This window comes from Carassius carassius, chromosome 46 (assembly GCF_963082965.1).
Source record: "Carassius carassius chromosome 46, fCarCar2.1, whole genome shotgun sequence".
Taxonomy (NCBI): domain Eukaryota; kingdom Metazoa; phylum Chordata; class Actinopteri; order Cypriniformes; family Cyprinidae; genus Carassius; species Carassius carassius.
The window spans coordinates 13,321,089-13,341,440 of record NC_081800.1 but is presented as its reverse complement, the minus strand read 5'-3'; the positions used below and the strand labels follow the sequence as shown (position 1 = coordinate 13,341,440).

General features: G+C 39.9%; 2 protein-coding genes across 2 annotated transcripts; both read left to right on the top strand.

Annotated features, from left to right (window-relative positions):
• The first annotated feature begins 1,239 nt into the window (after window positions 1–1,239).
• On the top strand, window positions 1,240–2,330 carry LOC132129014 (uncharacterized). The gene is made up of 3 exons (XM_059540415.1): window positions 1,240–1,400; window positions 1,469–1,529; window positions 2,034–2,330. Exons 1-3 carry the CDS (start codon window positions 1,312–1,314, stop codon window positions 2,328–2,330), a joined length of 447 nt encoding a protein of 148 aa, XP_059396398.1. The 5' UTR covers window positions 1,240–1,311.
• A 1,990-nt stretch (window positions 2,331–4,320) lies between these two features.
• Window positions 4,321–11,242, top strand: LOC132129530 (phosphatidylinositol 4,5-bisphosphate 3-kinase catalytic subunit gamma isoform-like). Its single transcript, XM_059541159.1, has 11 exons — window positions 4,321–4,417; window positions 5,502–7,438; window positions 7,545–7,610; window positions 7,749–7,974; window positions 8,068–8,162; window positions 8,808–8,954; window positions 9,058–9,148; window positions 9,294–9,424; window positions 9,550–9,661; window positions 9,958–10,115; window positions 10,694–11,242. Exons 2-11 carry the CDS (start codon window positions 5,507–5,509, stop codon window positions 10,949–10,951), a joined length of 3,216 nt encoding a protein of 1,071 aa, XP_059397142.1. The 5' UTR covers window positions 4,321–4,417; window positions 5,502–5,506; the 3' UTR covers window positions 10,952–11,242.
• The last annotated feature ends 9,110 nt before the right edge of the window (window positions 11,243–20,352 follow it).

The window sequence follows — 20,352 nt, the reverse complement described above, 5'->3', positions numbered from 1 at the left end:
AATATCCTTTGAACAACACGATTTGGTTTATCAGTTGAGAACACAAGTGTTATAAATCAATGTTGCTTGTAAACCTTGGCCTTTTCCCTTATTTTCTGTACATGAAGAAAAAAGTTCTTAACAGGTTTGGGGGTTGCGTATTCATCTCAATCACATCGCAAGGGTGTATAATCGCTTACTCTTCCTGCATCCTTTTACCACCATATATGTTCACTCTGTTTTTAATCACTTTTATGATCTTAACGTTTTGATCTTCCTTCATTATCACGCTTCTATTAGTGACAAGAGAAGACGAATTTTTATTTAATTTTACTATGCTAATTGTGTTTTATTTTGATACGTTGGATGGACGTTGTTCTTGAATAAAGTTAAATGCAGCATTTTAACTCTTAACCGAGATTTTGTTTATAGCAAAACGTCTCTTCTCATGTCAATAAATTTTTTCAAACGTCATACAAATTGAATCGAATAACATTATCGAATAACAGACATAAATTATGTAACGTTTGTGGGATATCTGAACTGATATGACTTGATTAAGTTGCTTACTCGCGTATGTGACAAAACCGTTGCAAATCACATTTTATGTAGTAGTCAAATCTGACTGAAAATCTGAATATCACCAGTAACACCTTTGTTGTGATTGGAGTGACTTGAACTGGTGAATATAATGAGTGTTGCTACTTTATTCTAAACCCGAATTTTGGGGGAAAAATGAACATATAGCCTACTTTAATTGCACCCATATCATCAATCGATAATAATAAAATAATTTAGTTGGTTAAATAGTGTACTTAAAAAATGTAAACAAATGATTTTAATCAAATTATTAATCTATTTTAAATCAAATGATAGATTATTCCAATTGCATATATTGGTTTAATATTAAACATTTTAAATGAATTTAGAAGGAATTAAGTTTGTAGATGGATTATCTATTACTTTAAATGTTTGAAAGCTTTATAAAAATATACATACAATTCTCGATTACTAGATTCACCTGATGGGCTGACGGTTTTTACAGTCTTAAAGGATAAAGGAGGCGAACATTTTCAACTGGATATTTTTAAGAGAGGTATGCCTCTTTGAGTGACTTTAAGTCCCTCCTTCATTCACGTTTCTCACCTGTCTGCATCTTTTCTGGAGACACATCGCGTGCAGGTGCAACAAATGTGAACATCAGTCAGCGCGTTGCCAAACTCCCAAAGCTGTCATAAAAGCGCACGTCCTCGCCCAAAATGCGTTTTACACGTGCTTTACCATGCGTCATACTATGGACTGCAGTCTACTCGTGTCCGACTCCAAGTCAGGATGCCAACATCACTTCAGACGCCCTCCAGCTGCTGGACCAGGGACGCTGCCTCTTCAGATCCATCCTGCCGTCAGATACAGCTGTGCAGGTACTGATGTGGGTCTTTGTGATGATGACCGTCATCTCACTTATCGTCAATGGCTGCACTCTGTTCAGTCTTGGCAATTCAAAAGACCTATCCTGGGAACCACGCTTTGCCCTGCTGAAGAACCTCATAGTAAGTGACGTCCTACTCATTGTAACCCAAGGTCCAACAGTCGCACACTGTCTGCTGCAAAAGACCACGTTGCCATATGGAGTTTGGTGTGTCACTCAGTTTTTTATTAACACTGTTTGTGTTTTCTGCACTATGCTTACTATCACCTGCATGGCTTTGGAGCGCTATCTTTATGTGTGCCAGGCCATCTACTACATTAGTATACTAACCACCAAGCGCCTTTACCTCATAGTCGGTCTCACATGGCTTATTTCAACATGCTTATCGACAGTGATCACAGGTTTGCTCAGTTTAGGGCACAAGAGCTCATTGGTGGGGAAACCCATTACAGGACTCCTTTGTGAGCCGGACACCTTAGAGGCCCACCTCGGCTTTCCACGAGGCTCTGCTGTGTTTCGAAAAGTAATTGGGCTTTTGGTGACACTGCTTTGCATCCTTTCCTACTCCTTCTCGTACCTGCGCATGTATCAGGAGGCACGCAATGCCGTTCAGCCTTTCCAGCAGGTCAACAAGAGGGCACGCAAAACAGTGATGTTCTACTGCTCCATGCTGCTGCTTCAGCTGCTCCCCATCTTTCTGAAGATAGCCTCGGATGCTCTGTGGGAACTGGTGGGTAACATGGCAATGGTCCGTTCGCTGGATTACCCTGGAGACTGGATATCGGCAGGGACCCTACACATCATGCTGCTGGTGATGCTTCAGGTCCCTCCTTGCATTAATCCACTCATCTATGGTTTGCGCAACAGAGAGGTGAGGGAATCTCTGCCAAGGCTGCTGTGCTGGAGGAGAAACAACCGTTAAGCGAGATGATTCAGGGAATTTTCAGAAATGCTTGTTAACTGAGCCCCCAGAGGTGTGCAGCAGCCCTGGCTGGAGTGGAAATAGGATAGATGTGTGTGTAATGTGTTCTTATGGTTTATTGTAAGATTATAACAACGCACAATATAAAACTTTCATGCAAAATATTTTAAATGCAAATCGAATGCAATGTGCCTTTTGTTCACATAAAACATGTCCTTATGAAGTTTCTGTTAATATAACTAGATTACACTTTATTTGTTTAGTTTATGCAAACTACATGTACCAGCATTTATTAATGTAGGTTTGTGTTAGTTTATAAATAAACTATTGTTCATTGCAAATTCCAGTTTGCTCATAATTTAATTAATTAAATTAATACATAACACATGTATTATTTTTTTTTTGTTAAAGCTGATATATTAAAACATTGTTAAGAGATAATTTGCATTAACCAACAATACAAATGCTGTAAATCTAAGGCCTATCGTAAAGTATAATCTTTATTTATATATTTTAAATATATGATTGATTGCATAATATTAACCAACTATATTATTTTGTCTGTTTTGACAAGAAAGTAAAAAACTCAAAGACAATGATGACAAAGACAAAAACTCAATGAATTTCATAGATGGTCCTGCTGATGTTCATGTACTATGTACTATGTGCTCATGTACAAGCACACATCTGACAGCTTCTGTATAACCATGAAAACATATGCATAAAGCTGTGAAAAATAATTGTGTTAATCATAATAATTACCTTCCAAAAAGGCATATATGCAGGATATATAAAAAAAAATGAATGAAGGTGAAATAAATGTCAATTCAGTGTCAGTTTCCATATGTCAGCATAACAGATATCAGGGTTTAACTGACTAATACTGTTGCTTCATAAATTAAAACTTGTGAGGGGGGGAAATGTAAATGTAAATGTGAACGGATGAAGAAGATAATCATGTTTTGTTACATTTTATATATTTATTTCTATTTATTTGATGGTTTATTTATTGTGACAAAAATGTTTTTTGTCATGTTGCCATATAATATGCTTTATTATGCATTGAAGACACTGTTGATTCTTTCCACTATCTTTGGTTTTGTTGAAATTCGAGTATGTAAGAATTTTTGCTGAATGTAATTTGTAAAATAAAATGTATCTATGAGATCTTATATAATTATTTGATGCCAAATGATGAAAAATACTCTATTAAACTTTATATAACCAGACCATCTCCATCAAAATGTCTGATACCTGCAGTTCCTGTCCTTAATAATCTGCTGGAAACTGGACTCTAATGACCACTCATAGAGCACAGACACCTCAGTGACCATCACACCCAATGCTTCTTTTGTAAATGGTTAATTGTCCATACAGATCTCTTTCACCACTCATTCAGTGGTTGCTGCCAGTAAATGTTTAAAACTTCCATACTCTTAGACGATGATATGTGCCTTTTTGAGAAGAGTTTTCTAATTTTTAAGAATTTAGACTTACTTTTTTGCCTAAAGACTAATAAAACACGCCTGGGGGGGTTTTGAAATGTTTATTTTAAAGTTAATTTTCAATCTGGCAAATGTGTGAAAACCAAAGTGGCAAAACCAACAGGTCCTGCTCAACAACTATAGGCTACCTTACAGTAGATAGTTATTAGTGAGCTCCCTCTAGTGATTAAAGAGAACAACATTTTACGTTAGCAGTTTTAAGTTATTGTTCTGTTCAAATACTCCATTTATAAAACCTCTTTTAATTATAAGAGTTCTTGATGAACATTTAAACTAATATTAATGTTGTGGTTTAAAAACAGAGAGATGGTGATAAGATAATAGAAAATAACTATTTAAAACAATTAAAGAAAACAATTTGGGCGTGGAAAATCCATTCTGAATTTGAAACCAACAAAAGAAAAAAGCATGAAGTGATCAAAACTTTCTTCCTCACAGGTGCAGAAAGACAAAGGAATGAGGAAGTGATGAGTTGTTATGCAGTCAGTCACTTCACATTAATGCATAACAGGGAAATTGTACTGTAGCTTACACACAAGCCACAGAAACTGACCTGAAACCAAAGACACACAAGTTGTATAGGTAAGTGCAATTTTCTGATTCATTATAATTATACAACGTAAGTTGACATTCACTAGGTATTGTAATTGTAGTAAAACAAACAACTTTTGGGAAGAATATACCATATAGTACTTACAGTCTGTAGTCTGAAGTCTTTAGCACAGCGGGGCAAGGCTTGAGAATGATACATTCTTCTTGAGTGGCTGGCAGAACCAGTTTGTGTGTTGCAAAAACCTTTGTAGCCATCTACCTCAAACTAAAAACTGTATTTATTTATTTTTTAATGAGGCAAGAATGATACCAATGTAAAAATGAAAATGCATTTTTAATTACACATTGCAATTTAGAAACCTAACTAAATAATAGCAGGAAAGAATTGAGTTAGATATTCCAGTTTTATGTTAAGCCACCCTGTGTATCTTCTAAACTCACAATTTTTGTTATATTATTTTTTTTAATTAATGTATTGTTTTGCATATCAGTTATATACATTGTCCAGTGGGTTTTGTGTCAAAACAAATGTACCCCCCACCCCCACACACAAAATATACAGGTTCAAGTCACTAGCACTGTGAAAATCAACTTTAAAGAAAACTTATCCGGGATTTTTAGAACTAAAGAATTTTTTTTTCTCACAAACAGGAAATGAATGAGGAAACAACATTCACATCTATCAGCAAAGGGTGGAATGTAAAATAGTCTCACGCAGACAATAACTTCTCCTTGGGTTTTTTTTTCATATGAACATATACAGAAATATGTCACATTACATATTGCAGGAGTCACTCTCTTTGAAATCCATATGTTTTGTCCCTTGAACTTTGCTCAATAACCAAGCAACTGCAGAGCAACATGCTAAAACTTAACCCCTGCCCTAGCAAACAGTCCAAGCACCATAGCATCACAATAGGAGTTTAGCAAGTGCAGGCACCACTCCAATTATTAAAAAAAATTTACCTCAGTCATTGCCCAACTTATCCCTCACTCCCAACTGTACCACTAACAGCACAAGACTCTACCTCTTTTAAAAAGACCCTAATCTTAAGACTTCACTCAAAATAAAATTTGTTACTGTTAAATGTGTTCATGTTAACTTCAACTCCAGCATCCATGGAGAACAAATGGGATGCACACCAGCAACAGGAACCTTGTTCAGATAACAACCTTGTATTTATTTGCAAGTTACCAGTCAGGGAAGGTATCCAGTTACTGGACAGGCAGGAGCCCGTTCAGATCAAACTCCCAGCGCAATGCAGCGTCCACCAGCTTCGTGTGCGTCTGTGCATGGTAGCTCAGGAGACTAACAGACTTTCAGAGCCATTTGCACTTCTGGACCCAGAACGATACAGTCTGTTGTACCACAAGGAGGAGGAGTGGTATGAAATTTATGATGACTATCAGGTATTGAAAACTCTGGATGCACCCTGGTTCCAGGGTACCGATGGTCTTCAGACTGTCTGTGTCACTGTATTGGCTCGGAAAACTGCCTCTAAAGAGAGAATTCGCTTCCAAGGCATTCTTAATGAGCTAATTGGCTATGATTTGGACTCTTCAGACACTAATCGTTTAAGTGAGCTAGGCTACACCCGAAGAAAGTTTGCCACACCAAGAAGGGAAGAACTGAAAAACCGGGATCCAATAGCTTATGTCACTGAACCGTGGATAACTTCCACAGTGCTTCCAAACAACCAGCAAGGTTACATTCAGCCAAAACTCTCAGTGACCATTTACTATAATAGTTCAGTCCTTTCCATTAAAGCTGATGTGACACATACCCCCAGTGATCTCCTCAAAACTGTCTGGGAATCATCGCCAAAGGAGGACCTGTCATTCGAAGGATGGTCGGTTGATTATGTACTCAAGGTGTGTGGCAGAGAGGAATTTTTGAGTGAAGACTTCCAGCTTTCTGAATACCTGTGGGTCAGACATTGCCTTGAAAACATGCTGGAGCTTTATCTCTCAGTGGTTGCTATCTCATCCCTTCCAGATAACACAGTAGGTAGAGAGTATTGGCCACTGGTGGACAGTCTCACTGGTCTCTCGAGCTCCCACGAAGAGCTTTCCCTTAAAGAGAAGAAAGTAGAGGACATTGTGATGATTTCCCTCTGGGACTGTGAGAGAAAGTTCAGGGTTAAGCTCCTAGGGTTTGATATCCCAGAACTCCCAAGTAAGGTACCGCCACTTGTCCATGTAGAAGCCGCTTTAATCTATGGTAGAAAGACTGTGTCAGCAGTTTGTTCAACTTCAAAAGAGTTTACAGATGAAGTGCTGTGGAACACCTGGCTGGAATTTGACATTCTGATCAGGGATATCCCTCACGGAGCTAAATTAGGGCTCACAATTAATGCCAGTACTGTCGAAGGCATGTCAACCAAGGACACAAAGTCGAACACCTCTAAAGCATCAGATTACCAGAAAGGAAAAGGGCAAGTATTATACTTCGTAAACCTCCAGTTGATTGACCACAGATCCCTTCTTAGCCAAGGTCCACACACTCTGCACATGTGGACTTTCCCAGAATGGGACGAGGAGGCATACACTTACGAAGCAGAAAAGCTGTCTACAGCCACAAACCCTGATGTAGCCAAAGCAATGGCAATTACCTTTATGCTGGATCGCTACAGCTTTCCCGTTGTCCTGCCACATGCCAAAAGCTCTTCTACTAGTGGTACATCTCCTATTTCTGACTCTCCTACACTGGACCTTTCAGGAGAATCCAGACTCTACTCACCATCCAAAGAGGCTTCTCCAACAACACCTTTCATAAGGACAGATTGTCTCAGAAGGTTTAAAGAAGAAAGTGTCCACTATGCCTCAAATTTACCTCAGTTTCTTCGCAAGATCGACTGGATGATGCCTACTGCGGTCCAGGATGTCCATTGGCTATTGAGTCACTGGGGACCAGAGGATATGGAGCTGTCTGTGGCCCTTGAGCTTCTGAGTGTGGATTTTGCAGACCTGAAGGTCAGAAGATTGGCAGTCCAAAGATTAGAGATCCTATCCAATGATGAAGTACTTAAGTACCTGCTGCAGCTGGTTCAGGTAAAGAATTATATTAGTTTATTGATCTATACAGTAACGCTAGTTTTGGAACTCAGAGTTGTAGTATTGAGAAGCAAAACTTAATAAGGCATGTCATTTTCTGTAGACCCTTAAAGTCGAACCATATCATGATAGCTGTTTGGCAAGATTCCTTCTCAAAAGAGCACTGAGGGTGAGTCACGTTTGCAGCTGTGCATACTTCATTAGAGGATGATTTTCATTTCTGCCATTTTCACCAAAAATAACTAACACCATTTCACCTGTGAGAAGATACTGTAAAGGTTAACTGTTGCCATTTCCTGGAACACAGAGCAAACGGATCGGCCACTTCTTTTTCTGGTATTTGCGGAGTGAGGTGGCAGGTTGCCCATTTTTTCGACAGCGTATGGCGGTCATACTGGAGGCATATCTTTTGGGCTGTGGAGAGGCAATGCTGACTGAATTCCAGCGTCAAGTACAAGTAGTCAACTGCCTGCACGACGTGGCTCTAACAGTGAAGGTGCTTTACCCAGATAGAACAGATCTTCCATCAACAGGTAAATGTTCAAACAATTGTGCCCTCAGTACTGTGTGACATATGCAGTACACACACCTACATTATCATGTGTGTGTGTCTGTGTGTGTGTCAGCTCCTCAGAAGCTGCAGGAGTTATTGGAGGAGTGCAATTTACCCTCTGACTTCCTGGTGCCTTTTGATCCCCGTGTCAGAGCAGGAAGTATCATAGTGAGTTGATATATTTGTCTATAGGGATTGTTTCCAGTATATGCTTGAATGTTAAAATGTTATCAGATTTTTGGTACAGAACATTTTATAAGCATCTCTAAGTCGTGGGTTCGTTTACTACAAACCCAAAGGAAACTTGGGTTGCACTTTATTTTACAGTACGTGTACTTACATGTACTTATAGTGTACTTACAGTGTATTTATCTAAGACAGTTCTGGTAATACAAGGTAACTACATGGGGTAGGGTTAGGTTTAGGTGTAGGTTCAGGGTTAGTACCTAGTTATTACATAGTTATTGTAATTAGTATAATAAGTACATAGTATGTACATGGTGAACAGGACTGTAAAATAAAGTGCTACCGAAACCTGTTCCCAAACTAAATTTTTTGTAAGCCTTCATAAACTGATCTGAACTAAACATAACTTCAGAAAATTGTCCGTAATGCACGCTAAAATGAAAATTCTGTGTTTATTTATTCACCCTCATTTATCCTTTTGAAAAATTGCTTTTTAGACCTTATTGACCTATATTGTTTCATTCAAACATGCCTCAGAATATCTGCATTTGTATTTGGCAGAAAGAAAGAATACAAGTTTAGAACGGCACGGCAACATTTTCATTTTTGGGTCATTTTTTCATACAGCTAAAAGACTGTAAAGTGATGGCCTCTAAGAAAAAGCCACTCTGGCTTGAGTTCTCCTGTGTACAGTCAGAAGCTCCAGCCTCTCCTCCTGTCGGCATCATCTTTAAGCATGGAGATGACCTCCGACAGGACATGCTTATCATCCAGGTAAATATGCAAATACTAAAAAACAGTTGACTGATTTAAACTAGTAAGTAGAAACAAAGTTAAGAAATTAAAGTTTTTTTTTATATATATGTTGTTTTTTCAGACGCTTATTGTCATGGACTCAATTTGGAAAGAAATAGGTTTAGACTTGAACCTGGTGCCCTATGGCTGCATTTCAACAGGATATAACATAGGTAATGATCAGTCTCTCTTGTTTTTATAACAGAAGTATATTACTGCAGTGAGAGCACTTTAAATATTCAAAAAACACTGACAGACAAACAAAAATATAATCAAAATATAACGTAATATTCAGCTATATATTGGTCTTTGATGCAGGAATGATTGAGATTGTGCGAAATGCGATCACTATTGCCTCAGTTCAGAAGAGTCAGGGAGGTGTGGCGGGAGCTTTCAAAAACAATGCCTTATATGAATGGCTTCAGGGGAAGTGCCCATTCCAGGAAAAAGTAAGCAGATATACTGTACTAATACTATGTCATGTGAGCTGTCATTCTACCAGATCTGTCTCTACAGTATGACATGCAGATATTTAATCGTTCTCTAACTTTTGTCTTGAATTTTGGTGCTATAGAACTTTCAAGCTACGGAGAAATTTGTGACCTCGTGTGCCGGCTACTGTGTGGCTACATACGTGCTGGGTATAGGTGACCGCCACAACGACAACATTATGATCACTGAACAAGGTAAAAGAACAAGTTAGCTTTTCTCATGTGCAAAAGACAAAAGAAAAAAAATCACATCATCATTTGAATTATTGTATTTGCAAAACCAGTAAACTATTACAATTAAATGATCTATTTCAACTTCAGTCATGATCTTGTTACATCTGGTTACTAAAATATGATTCATGTAACATTTTTGAAAACGTATTATAGGTAGATTTTTAGAGAGGGTTCAATAACACAGAACATGCCTTAGATGTACCAGTACTAATGGCCACTTTCAATTATACTAATGTTAAATTCTCTGTTCTTCTCAGGGAACTTGTTCCACATTGATTTTGGGCACATCTTGGGCAACACTAAGAGCTTCCTGGGGGTGAACAGAGAAAGGGTGCCCTTTGTCCTCACCCCTGACTTCCTGTATGTTATGGGCAGGGTGAAATGCCGTCCCAGCCTCTACTTCCAGAGATTTAGGGTAGGTTATGTTACACAGATTCTTTTTGAAATATTTTCAGTGTTACAGGCCCTTGCAACCAGTGTTGTTATTGTTAACTAAAATGAAATTTAAAGCTATTCAAATCTGTTACCGGTTATTAAAATGAAGCTGAAATAAAATATAAATATTACAATAAAAACTTAAACTTAAAAATGAGAAGGGTTGCATATGCACCCAAGTGAAATACGTTGAAGTAATAAAATGACTTGCACTAAAACTGAAATAAAAATAAACTAAAGTTTATAGAAATATATATATAAAAAAAGTTTAAATTAAAATGACAACGCAAAATCTAAAAATAAAAGCTAATTCAAAATATTAAATAATACTACATTAGTTAATAAATAATACTAAAATAATACATGCAACTAATGCAAAATTTGAGAAGGATTTGTTTCTCCTCTCAGCCTATTTTATTATGCTTTTAGAAAGTTTACCCTGAACTGGATTCATGATAGAGTAACTAATAAAAAATTAAACAAATCTGTATGCTTACTCATGCAGTCAAAGTAATGCTACAGCTATAATCTGAACTCCAGTATCTGTTTTTTCTTTAGGACACCTGTATCAGTGCCTATCTGTCCCTCCGGGCTCAGTCTCGCCTTCTTGTCACTCTGTTCTCTCTAATGCTACTCACGGGAATCCCTGAGCTCAGCATGTCACAGGACATGCTCTACCTGCGAACTGCACTGCAGCAGGATCAGGGGGAAGAAGAAGCTCGGAATCACTTCCTGCAGCAGATTAACCTCTGCGAGCAGAAAGGTTGGACTGTTCAGGCAAACTGGTGGTTTCACATGATGGCGGGCATAAAATAGAAAACATATGGAACCTATGTACCTTTTTGACGGTTACTGTAGCAAAGGGAATGTCTGTTCATGCTACAATTTATTAATGTCAAAAGGTTTGAGAACCAAAAAGTTTGAAGATCATAATTTACTCTTATGACCCGTATATCATTCCAAACTTGATTTGCTGATTTCCTTTGCTAAGTTGAAAAAAAGGAGATGTTTGTCAGAATGTTCATGCTGCTCTATACAACAAAAGTGACCAGGGGCTGACAAAAAGCCTAAAATCCTAAAAGGACAAAAAGCACTATTAAAGTACTACAGAAGTCTTCTGAAGCCATACAATATATTAAACAAAAACTAAATGGTTACTTTTTTTCATTCTCTGTAAACCTCGAATCTTATTTATGCATTTTAAATGTATACAAATTCAAATTTTTTATTTTACATTATGGCTGAACTATCCTTTTAAATGTTATTTTATCTTGTAAATTACATGGAGAAAGCTAACAAACAATAAATTTTTGCTTGCTAGTTCACATATCATTTTTTTTCCATTAAACAATCATCAAAAAGCCTGAGTCACAATTCACAGATAAATTAAGACTCTGGACCATTAGAAAGACCATCAGTGTGTCATGAGGTACTATAAGTAATAAGGATGACACACCAGGAAATGAGACCTTACATGTAAACAGAGTAATCACATGTTCTTATATGAGTACCATACTGCTATTTACAGTTGTTGCCTTTAGAGGGCACTCTGGCCCACATTCACCTCACATGCACTGGGTCATGAGACAACGGATCTAAAAACACGTTGCTTGTTAACAATAGACTCTTAGACAAAATTGTTTCAGTTCTTGTTAATAGTATTAAAAGTACAACATAAAAATTTGAAATTCCTCCTGTAAATGTAATGTTGTTAAGTTGTCGTGGCTGTTGGTGAGGGTAGGGAGAGAAGGGAGGGGTGTTTGGGTGTTTTGAAAGCCAGCAGTTTGGGGGGCATGGGCGGGGGACTGTCAAGTCTGTCTGAGAGACTGTTTCCAGACAGACAAGACTCCATGCTTAGCCTCTCATCTCTTATCCACTGCATCCTCACAACATTCTGTTCTTCCTTCAGTCTTTTCCTTTGTTTTTAAACGTTTTTTCCCATGATTTAAAAATTTCTCATTTTTATCAGTTTTCGTCTTTAAAACAACTTAGCATTAATTTATTTAACTCTTCCTCGATTCCCCTTTCTTACGCATTCACACACACAAACACATGCCAAGACGGCATCACTGTGTTTCTGACAAGGATGAGCACATGGTCGTCCCACATACTGGTATGTTTCTTGGGACTGATCGTTCTTCACTATAAGAGCTCTTCGAGGAATTTCAAATCTCTGTTACTGCACTTTATCAAAAGGTAAGACTATTCACAATAGACTGAATGTTAATGAATATTTATGCAACAATTATATTTTAAGTTTCTAAATTTTTTCATTTCTTGGTCTTCAGATACATTGACATTCAGCCGCTGATTCAAAGTCTTCCTTCAGACAAGATGAATGTTACATAGACAAAAAGGTATTCATTCTATAATTTAATGTATATATATAATTTAATATAATATAATACATAATAATAATAATATAAAAAATATATTATAAATATGTTACATAAAATATGGTTCTCATGAATTGAGCCTTATATACAGTAGGTATATTATTGGTAGGTATATTTCTAGGTATATATATTTTGCTATAAATATTGTGATTTAAATATTTGTGCTTTACACTTGATACCCTATAGGACTTTTGGTTCAATTAAAGTGAACCATGTTCAGAATTACAGTATAGCATTGCTTTACACTAAATTGTCTAAGTGACACTCTGCTTTTAAACCCACGTGGATTTGTGGTGAAATTTTTTCTCCATGTACTCTCCTTGAGATCATGTCCTAAAAAAAAAAAAAAACCTGCTTTTTATAATTGAGATGCTTCAGTGATTACTTATAAGGGTGTGTCAGTAGGCAAGTCAGTTCATATCAGTTTGAGTCCTGGTTACTGTGTGCATGTGGAGGACACAGTCAAGCAGTAATAGTTTCCAGTGCAGAAAAGAGCACTGACCTAGTTCACGTCAGATAGAATAGCCAGACGATCCCCGAATCTCCCTGCATCATTAAAAAAAAAAAGAAATCTCCCTGCATCATAAAAAAAAGAAAAGCATGGATGAGGACATTTCTAACTACTGTCTGATCAATGCAAAGTATTTTTCAACAATAACACAACAAATTACTGTAGAAAATAACCATTTTGTTCTGCATTGTGAGGTAATACTGTAAATAGAGTTTCATTAGTGTGTTCTGTAACACTACTGGGAGCTTTAACTCACTAATCATAAATCACTAATCATCAAGGTGAACTTTATTGCATTAGCAAAAAAAACTGCAACATATAGACTCAACTTATATTCTTTTGCCATAACATCTCTGTGCAGTTACTTATGATCACATCAGTTGTGAAGTGCAATTTCCGCTCATAATAGCTTGAAACTTTGGAAAATAAATTCTGTGTGTGTGTTTTTTTTTTAATGACTGCAAACATGTAGAGATTTGTGTAAACGTCTTTTCAGGTTAAGTATAGGTGTGGCTGACTACATTCAACTAAAACTGACAGAAACAGCTCATTGGCCTCAAGGTCTTATCTTAAAGGATCACAAAATCATAAAACATTCTTTTTTGTTAACAGATGTGCAGACATTGTATATTATGGAAATTGTACGAAAACAGAGATATCAAACACTTCAAATATTAAAGCCAAAAACTTTAAAGCAAATAATTCAAGATACATCTCTAATAAGGCTATTAATAATTTAATTACATCTTGGTTACGTATGGTAACCTTCGTTCCCTGAAGGATGGAACAGAGATGTCACGTCTTTTACCGAGAAATTGGAATCCCTACCAAAGTGCCATGGGTGCTTTCCCTTCCAGTGCCCTGTGCGAGCCGCTTGCGCCCCTATTGGTGTAGACTGGGGCTCGAAACAAGTAATTCCACTCACCATTGTTAAAGCACTACTTCACTGTAGTGAGTGAGATTGGATAACACTGGGAAAATGTACCCATTCCACTTGGAACAGGGACGCTGCGAAAGCCCCATCCTTTCCAAAGAGTTTTCAATAAATACACATATAGCATCCATTTAGGTGTATATGGAGAAATATACAACTTGGAGGTGATTGTAACCCTCTTGGGAAGGCACACGTCTGCTGGGGAATACAGGCAATAAAGCTATGTCATGGACTATACACTCCTGGGTACCGCTTAGGTCTCAATATGGAACCCAGCCTTTACCGGTTCTCACGGATTCATTGTGAAGGCCTGGCACCAGACGTTCCACTGCACCAGGCTGCCAAATGTGATGGAAGATCTCTACAGTGTCTATGGTACGGACATCCTGGAGCAGTTTTAGCAAGCTGACACTAACCGGGGCCTCTCGATGCCACTACCTATTTGAGGTGAGAACACAGGAGGATACCGGCTCAACACGAAGGCTATAAAATCAAGGGAACCTGTTGTGGGTCGCCCAGCCCGCAGCTCTTCAAATATCTGTAAGTGAGCCACCACGAGCCAGCACCCAGGAGGATGCAACACTGCTAGTTGAGTGAGCTCGCAACCTGCCTGATAAGCCAGGGCGATGGCATCCACAGTCCAGTGGGCTATCCTCTGCTTAGAGACGGCATTCCCATTCTGCCGGCCTCCGTAACAGACAAAGACCTGGTCTGAGGTCCTAAAGCTTTGTGTCCGGTCTAGCATCTTAATTCTCAGATGGAACAGAGCAAAGCCAGGGCTGGGTCTGCCTCTTCTGGGGGCACTGATTGCAGGTTCACCACTTGGTCTTTGAAGGGTTTAGTGGGAATCTTAGGCATGTAGCTGGGCCGGGGCCTCAGGATTACCTGGAAGTCAGCCAGCCCAAACTCTAGGCATGAATAGTCGACCAACTCTAAACCAACCAAGTCGCTCAACTAAATGCAAAGGCTCGAATGGGTCCTGCTGTAGTGATTTTAGCACTAGAGACAGCCCCTCTAAGGAACCTGATGACAAGGTTATGCTTGCCCAAAGACCTCCCATTGACAGGGTCATGGTACGCAGCAATAGCAGCAACCTAGACTTTGAGGGTGGAGGGAGACAGCCTTCGCTTCAGCCCCTTGCTGCAGAAAGGAAAGCACGATCGCAATCAGTAATCTCCGGGGGTCTTCTCGGCAAGAAGAACACCCCTCGACAAGCAGGTTCCACTTCAAAGTATAAGCATCTCTTGTAGGCGGTGCTCTCGCCGAAGTGATGGTGTTCACTACCTTCTTGGGTAGGTCACATAGAACCTCCATGTCCTGTCCAGGGACCAGACATGGAGTTTCCAAAGGTCTGGAAGTGGTTGCCAAATGGCGCCGCGTCTCTAAGTCAATAGATGAGGAGCACTAGTTTGGAGAATCAGGTCCGAGTGGGCCAATACAGTACCACTAGCAAGTCTGTGTGAGAAGGCTCACTGGGGGAAAAGCATTATAAGCGTAGTCCCCGCAGCCAGCTGTGTGTCAGTGCGTACATGCCAAGTGTTCCCTGGGTCAGGGATTAGAACAACTGGCAGTGAGAGGTTTCTGGAGAAGCAAATAGGCCTACCTGTGTGGCTCCGAAATGTCTCCAAATCAGCTGGACCATCTGGGGATGGAGTAACCATACTCCCAGGAGCATTGCTCGAGACAGCTCATAGGCTGTAAAGTTGAGCAGGCCCGCAATTTGAACAGCACAAAGTGACCTCAAAACCTTCTCACTCCAAAGGAGAAGGTAGCGGGCGAGTTGTGACATGCGATGGGTGTGCAGACCAACTTTTCGGTTGATGCTTGACACTGTGTTGTCCATTCGGACCAGCATGTGCTTGCCTCATAAGCGCCCTTTGAGACGGTTCAAGGCAAGGCACACTGCTAACAACTCTAGGCAATAGATGTGCCAAAGCAGCTGCAGGCCCGTCCAAACCCCCAAGACTGCATGCCCGTTGTATGTGGCCTCCCAGCCAGAGGTGGAGGCATATGTGTAAACCACAGTATGTCTGGAGAGCTGTTCTAGGGGCACCCCTGCCCGGAGCAATGTGAGATCTGACCACGGTGTGAAGGTTTGGCGACAATTGTAACTTGGACCCGGTGACTGCAGTGCTTCCATACCCACCTCGGGACTCAGTGTAAGTGCCGCTGCGGCCGCCAAATGCCCCAGGAGCCTCTGAAAAGGTTTCAGTGGGAACACTGTCCTGCCCTTGAACGTATTCAAGCAGAATAGCACCGACTACGCACGTTCCTCAGTGAGGCTCACTGTCTGTTCGACCAAATCCAACTCCATACCGAGAAAATATCGTCTGAGTTGGGCAGAGATTGCTCTTTTCCCAGTTGACCCGAAGGCCCAACAGGCTGAGATTCTGGGGCACAAATTCCCTGTCTCAACTAGTCTCAAGACTGTGCTAGAATAAGCCAATCATCAAGATAGTTGAGGATGCAAACACATAACTCTCTGAGGGGAGCCAGAGCTCCCTCTGCAACCTTCGTGAAGACATGGGTTGACAGGGACAGCCTGAAGCGCAGTACTCTATACTGATATTCACGGCACGCCCCTAGAATGCAAACCGCAGAAATGGTCTGTGGTGCAGAAGGGTCGATGAAAGTACGCATCCTTCAGGTCGAATGCTGCAAACCAATATCGGGGACAGACACACCTGAAGATACGTTTTTGCGTCAACATCTTGAATGGTAAACGATTTTAAGGGCCCGCTTCAAGACTCGCAGATCCAAGATTGGCTGTAGCCCACCTCCTTTGTTGGGTACAATGAAGTAAGGGCTGTAAAACCCTGGACTCATATCGGCTGGAGGGACTGGCTCTATCGCATCCTTTACCAGTATGACTGCAATCTCTGCCCGCAGAACAGGAGCATCAGCCACCTTCACTGTAGTGAAGCGGATGCTGCTGAACTTGGGGGGATGCCGGGCAAACTGAATTGAATAGCCAAGGCTGATGGTCAGCAGAAGCGAGCAAGATGGGCTGGGAAGTGCTGACCGTGGGACCAGCGGTGGGGCAGTGAGGTAAATGAAACTGCTCTTTTTCGAGAATTTTCCGCCAGGGCAGAATGTGTTGGATCGCCTCAGTCTGCTTCTGGGCAGCCGAGAACTGTCAGGAAAAGATCTCAACTGGGTCGCTGAAGAGGATGGTCTGGGACACAGCGGCATTGAGGAACCGAATCTTGTCACTGTCCCTCATGTCCCTCAGCCAGAGATGGCATTTCTGAACCAAAAGTGTGGACATCGCATGACCTAGAGAACTCGCGGTGACCTTTGTCGCTCGGAGTGCAAGGTCAGTGGCAGTTCGGAGTTCTTTCAGAACTTGTGAAGGAACGTGCAGGTCCTTCAGTGCCTTGGCCTGGTGCACCTGCAGTAATGGCGTAGCATGTAAGGCAGAGGCAGCTTCCCTGCAAGCCGTATAGGCATTGCTGGTTAGACCAGATGAATGCCTACAGGCCCAGGAAGGGAGCACTGGGTCTCCCCGCCAGGACGAGGAGGACTTAGGAAACAATTGCATCGCTACCGACTGGTCCACCGGGGGGAGAAGCCCACCAGCCGGTTTCTGGCAGTATAAGGTGCTGTCCATGACCTGGTGAGCTTGTCATGCACTTCCGGGAAGAAATGCATGGGGAGGGGCACTGAGAACCAGCACAAGCCACCCCGAGATACCAATCATCGAGCCTCGAGGGCTCGGGACACGGTGGAGGTTTCTACTTGAGCCCTACTTGACTAGTGATGGTCTCCCAAGGGTTGGTTTCCTGAGGGGTTTGTCACCACTTTAACCCTCAAACTGCCCGTGCTACTGCTGGAAATGGTTCTTGTCTATCAGCTGCCACAATGAGCCCTAGATTGCGGCCGTGGCAACAGGACTCCACCCCCCTGGAGTTAGCGGAGCCTGGTTCGCAGCTCCGATATGGTCATCTTCCTGCAGTGGTAACATAACTCATCCACGAATGCCACCTCAGTATGATGAATGCCCAGACACGTGAGGCAGCGATCATGACCATCACCCAGTGCCAGGTAAGGATCGCACCCAGTAACGCACAGGTGAAACGACATCCTTATAAGGACAATTCGTCATCTTTACAAAGATGCCTCTGTGAAGAAAATCGCTCTTTTTTTGGAGAAAATTGCTCTTTAGGAAATGCTCTTTTAGTGCTGAGGCACACAGGATTTATAGCGAATAATGACTTAAATTTATATTGTTTTCTCAAAGCTATTGTATGGTTTATATATAGTTCACAATTTATATGCACAGTTAAAGGTAAAGGTTTTTTTATTGGCATCAATGGTTCCATGAAGAACCTTTAACATACACATTTCAAATGCCCAAAATGTTCTTTATAATGGAATATGTTTCTTTCACTAAGAATTTTTTTTTTTTAAGAACTGTTTACTGAATAGTTCTTCTATGGAATTGCTGTGTACTATGGCACTTTTGGAACCTTTATATTTAAGAATGTGGAATCATTTTAAGGTGGCTTTCTGTTGTTGTTGTTGTTTTTCAGTCTATGGTTACTAGAAAGTTTCATTTATCACAAAGATGTATGTGCAAATAATTCAAAAACTCTTTTTCTGTGTTCTATTTAAACTATAACAGCATAAGGGATCAGAACAATATGATGGTGAGTAAATGATGATAGAATTTTCCATTTTTGGTGAATTGTCCCTTTAAGTGTCTATATCTATTCATTTATACTTGAATGTCTGAAGGATGTTATTTCAATTGTATATATGAAAATTATTTGAAATAAATAAAATTGTGATTAAAGCATGTTTAGAAAATGTGTGTCTTTATGCTGGTTATCTCCCACAGATCCTCTGGCATGCTGATTCAGGGAGGTCCCCTCTTTACAACACTGATGGTCCTTGGCGAAGCTGCTATGACACACTGCAGTGTCCTTCAGAGGGACTCTCCAATTACCACATAGACACATCAACCACCAAAAACAATGTGCATGCTGCATATGGAAAGGTCTTCAGGAAGAAGTCTATGGATCAGTATGTGTAAATAAGACTGGAAGAAGACTCTTTTCCTCATTAGCAGACATGTGTTTGTGACTGAAACTGGCATTTAATTAGTTTGACCTTTTGAATGCATTCATGCTATTTATTTAAAAGCCACACAAAAACTTCCACTATGCTTCTACCTTTTGTAGCATGACTGATTTCTTCTGGTGTTCAGAGTGGACTGGAGTTTTCTAGCACCATTTGAAATCGGTCGTTCTGAAAGGTATGACGTCCCATTCATATGAGCAGACCACAGACTACTTTGTAGATAATGAAAAGGCAGGACATTGTTGTCGTCAAGTTATAAGTTGTTAACCTATTAACCATTCAAGCAGGGTCAAAAATTAAACAGCATTTAAGTATTTTACATACTATTTAGTATGTCTGTTTAGTGTGGAGTGTTGACCTGAAGCTGTCATATCTGAGGTAAATGTGTTACTTAATGTATAGATTGTATGTATAAAAGTAGTAAAAAATAAATAAATTAATAAATACAAGTAATTTGTAATGAAAAAATGGAACTGCTTATTATTTAGAATTTATTTTAGTATATTAATTGTATTCGTATTATTTGAAACTGAAATGGAAAATTCGGTTGATTCAGTTGCAAAAAAGGTCAAAGCTCACTGATTAAAGAAAAAGTCTTCATACTGTATATGATTAAATTCCCTTATAAAACCAGTCCCAGGGGACAAATATAGCTCCTTAATAATAATATTAATAAAATCTGATGCTGGTATAGAGCATATGAATATGTTAATATACATATGTGAATATGTTAAGATCATGTTATATGAATATGTTATGAATATGTTCATATAGATATGTGAGATTAAATTCATTTCCATTCTGGTTTTACACAGTCTCACTCTCAAACTTATTTTTGGTGTGTTTTATTATAACTGACAAGCAACTGAAATTTATATGTGGTCACAACCACCATACCATAAAAGATTGTACGGTTATCAGTTATCTTTTCATTTCTATGGACTGTTCATTACAGTAGACAACATTTCTCTTTGATCTTTTCATTTCACTTTGTCCCATCAATGTCCCTGGTTTTTCACTCATCAGCTTTAGGATTAACAGGGCATGTTTGGACCCGCAGGTCTAGAGTCAATCATTAAACACACATGCACATATGCATCACTTCTGAGCCAACACATATTATCCCACAATCCCTGGACAGCAGAGGCGAGTGTCAGAAGGGATGGGACTGTTTTTGCCCTCATTCCTAGAGGAATCAGGTGCTTTCTGTCACCTGGGTTACCGGATCTCCATGGATGTCACAACCAACCCGCTGCTTGAACTGAGTGGCACGGCCACACCGAGATCTGCCCAA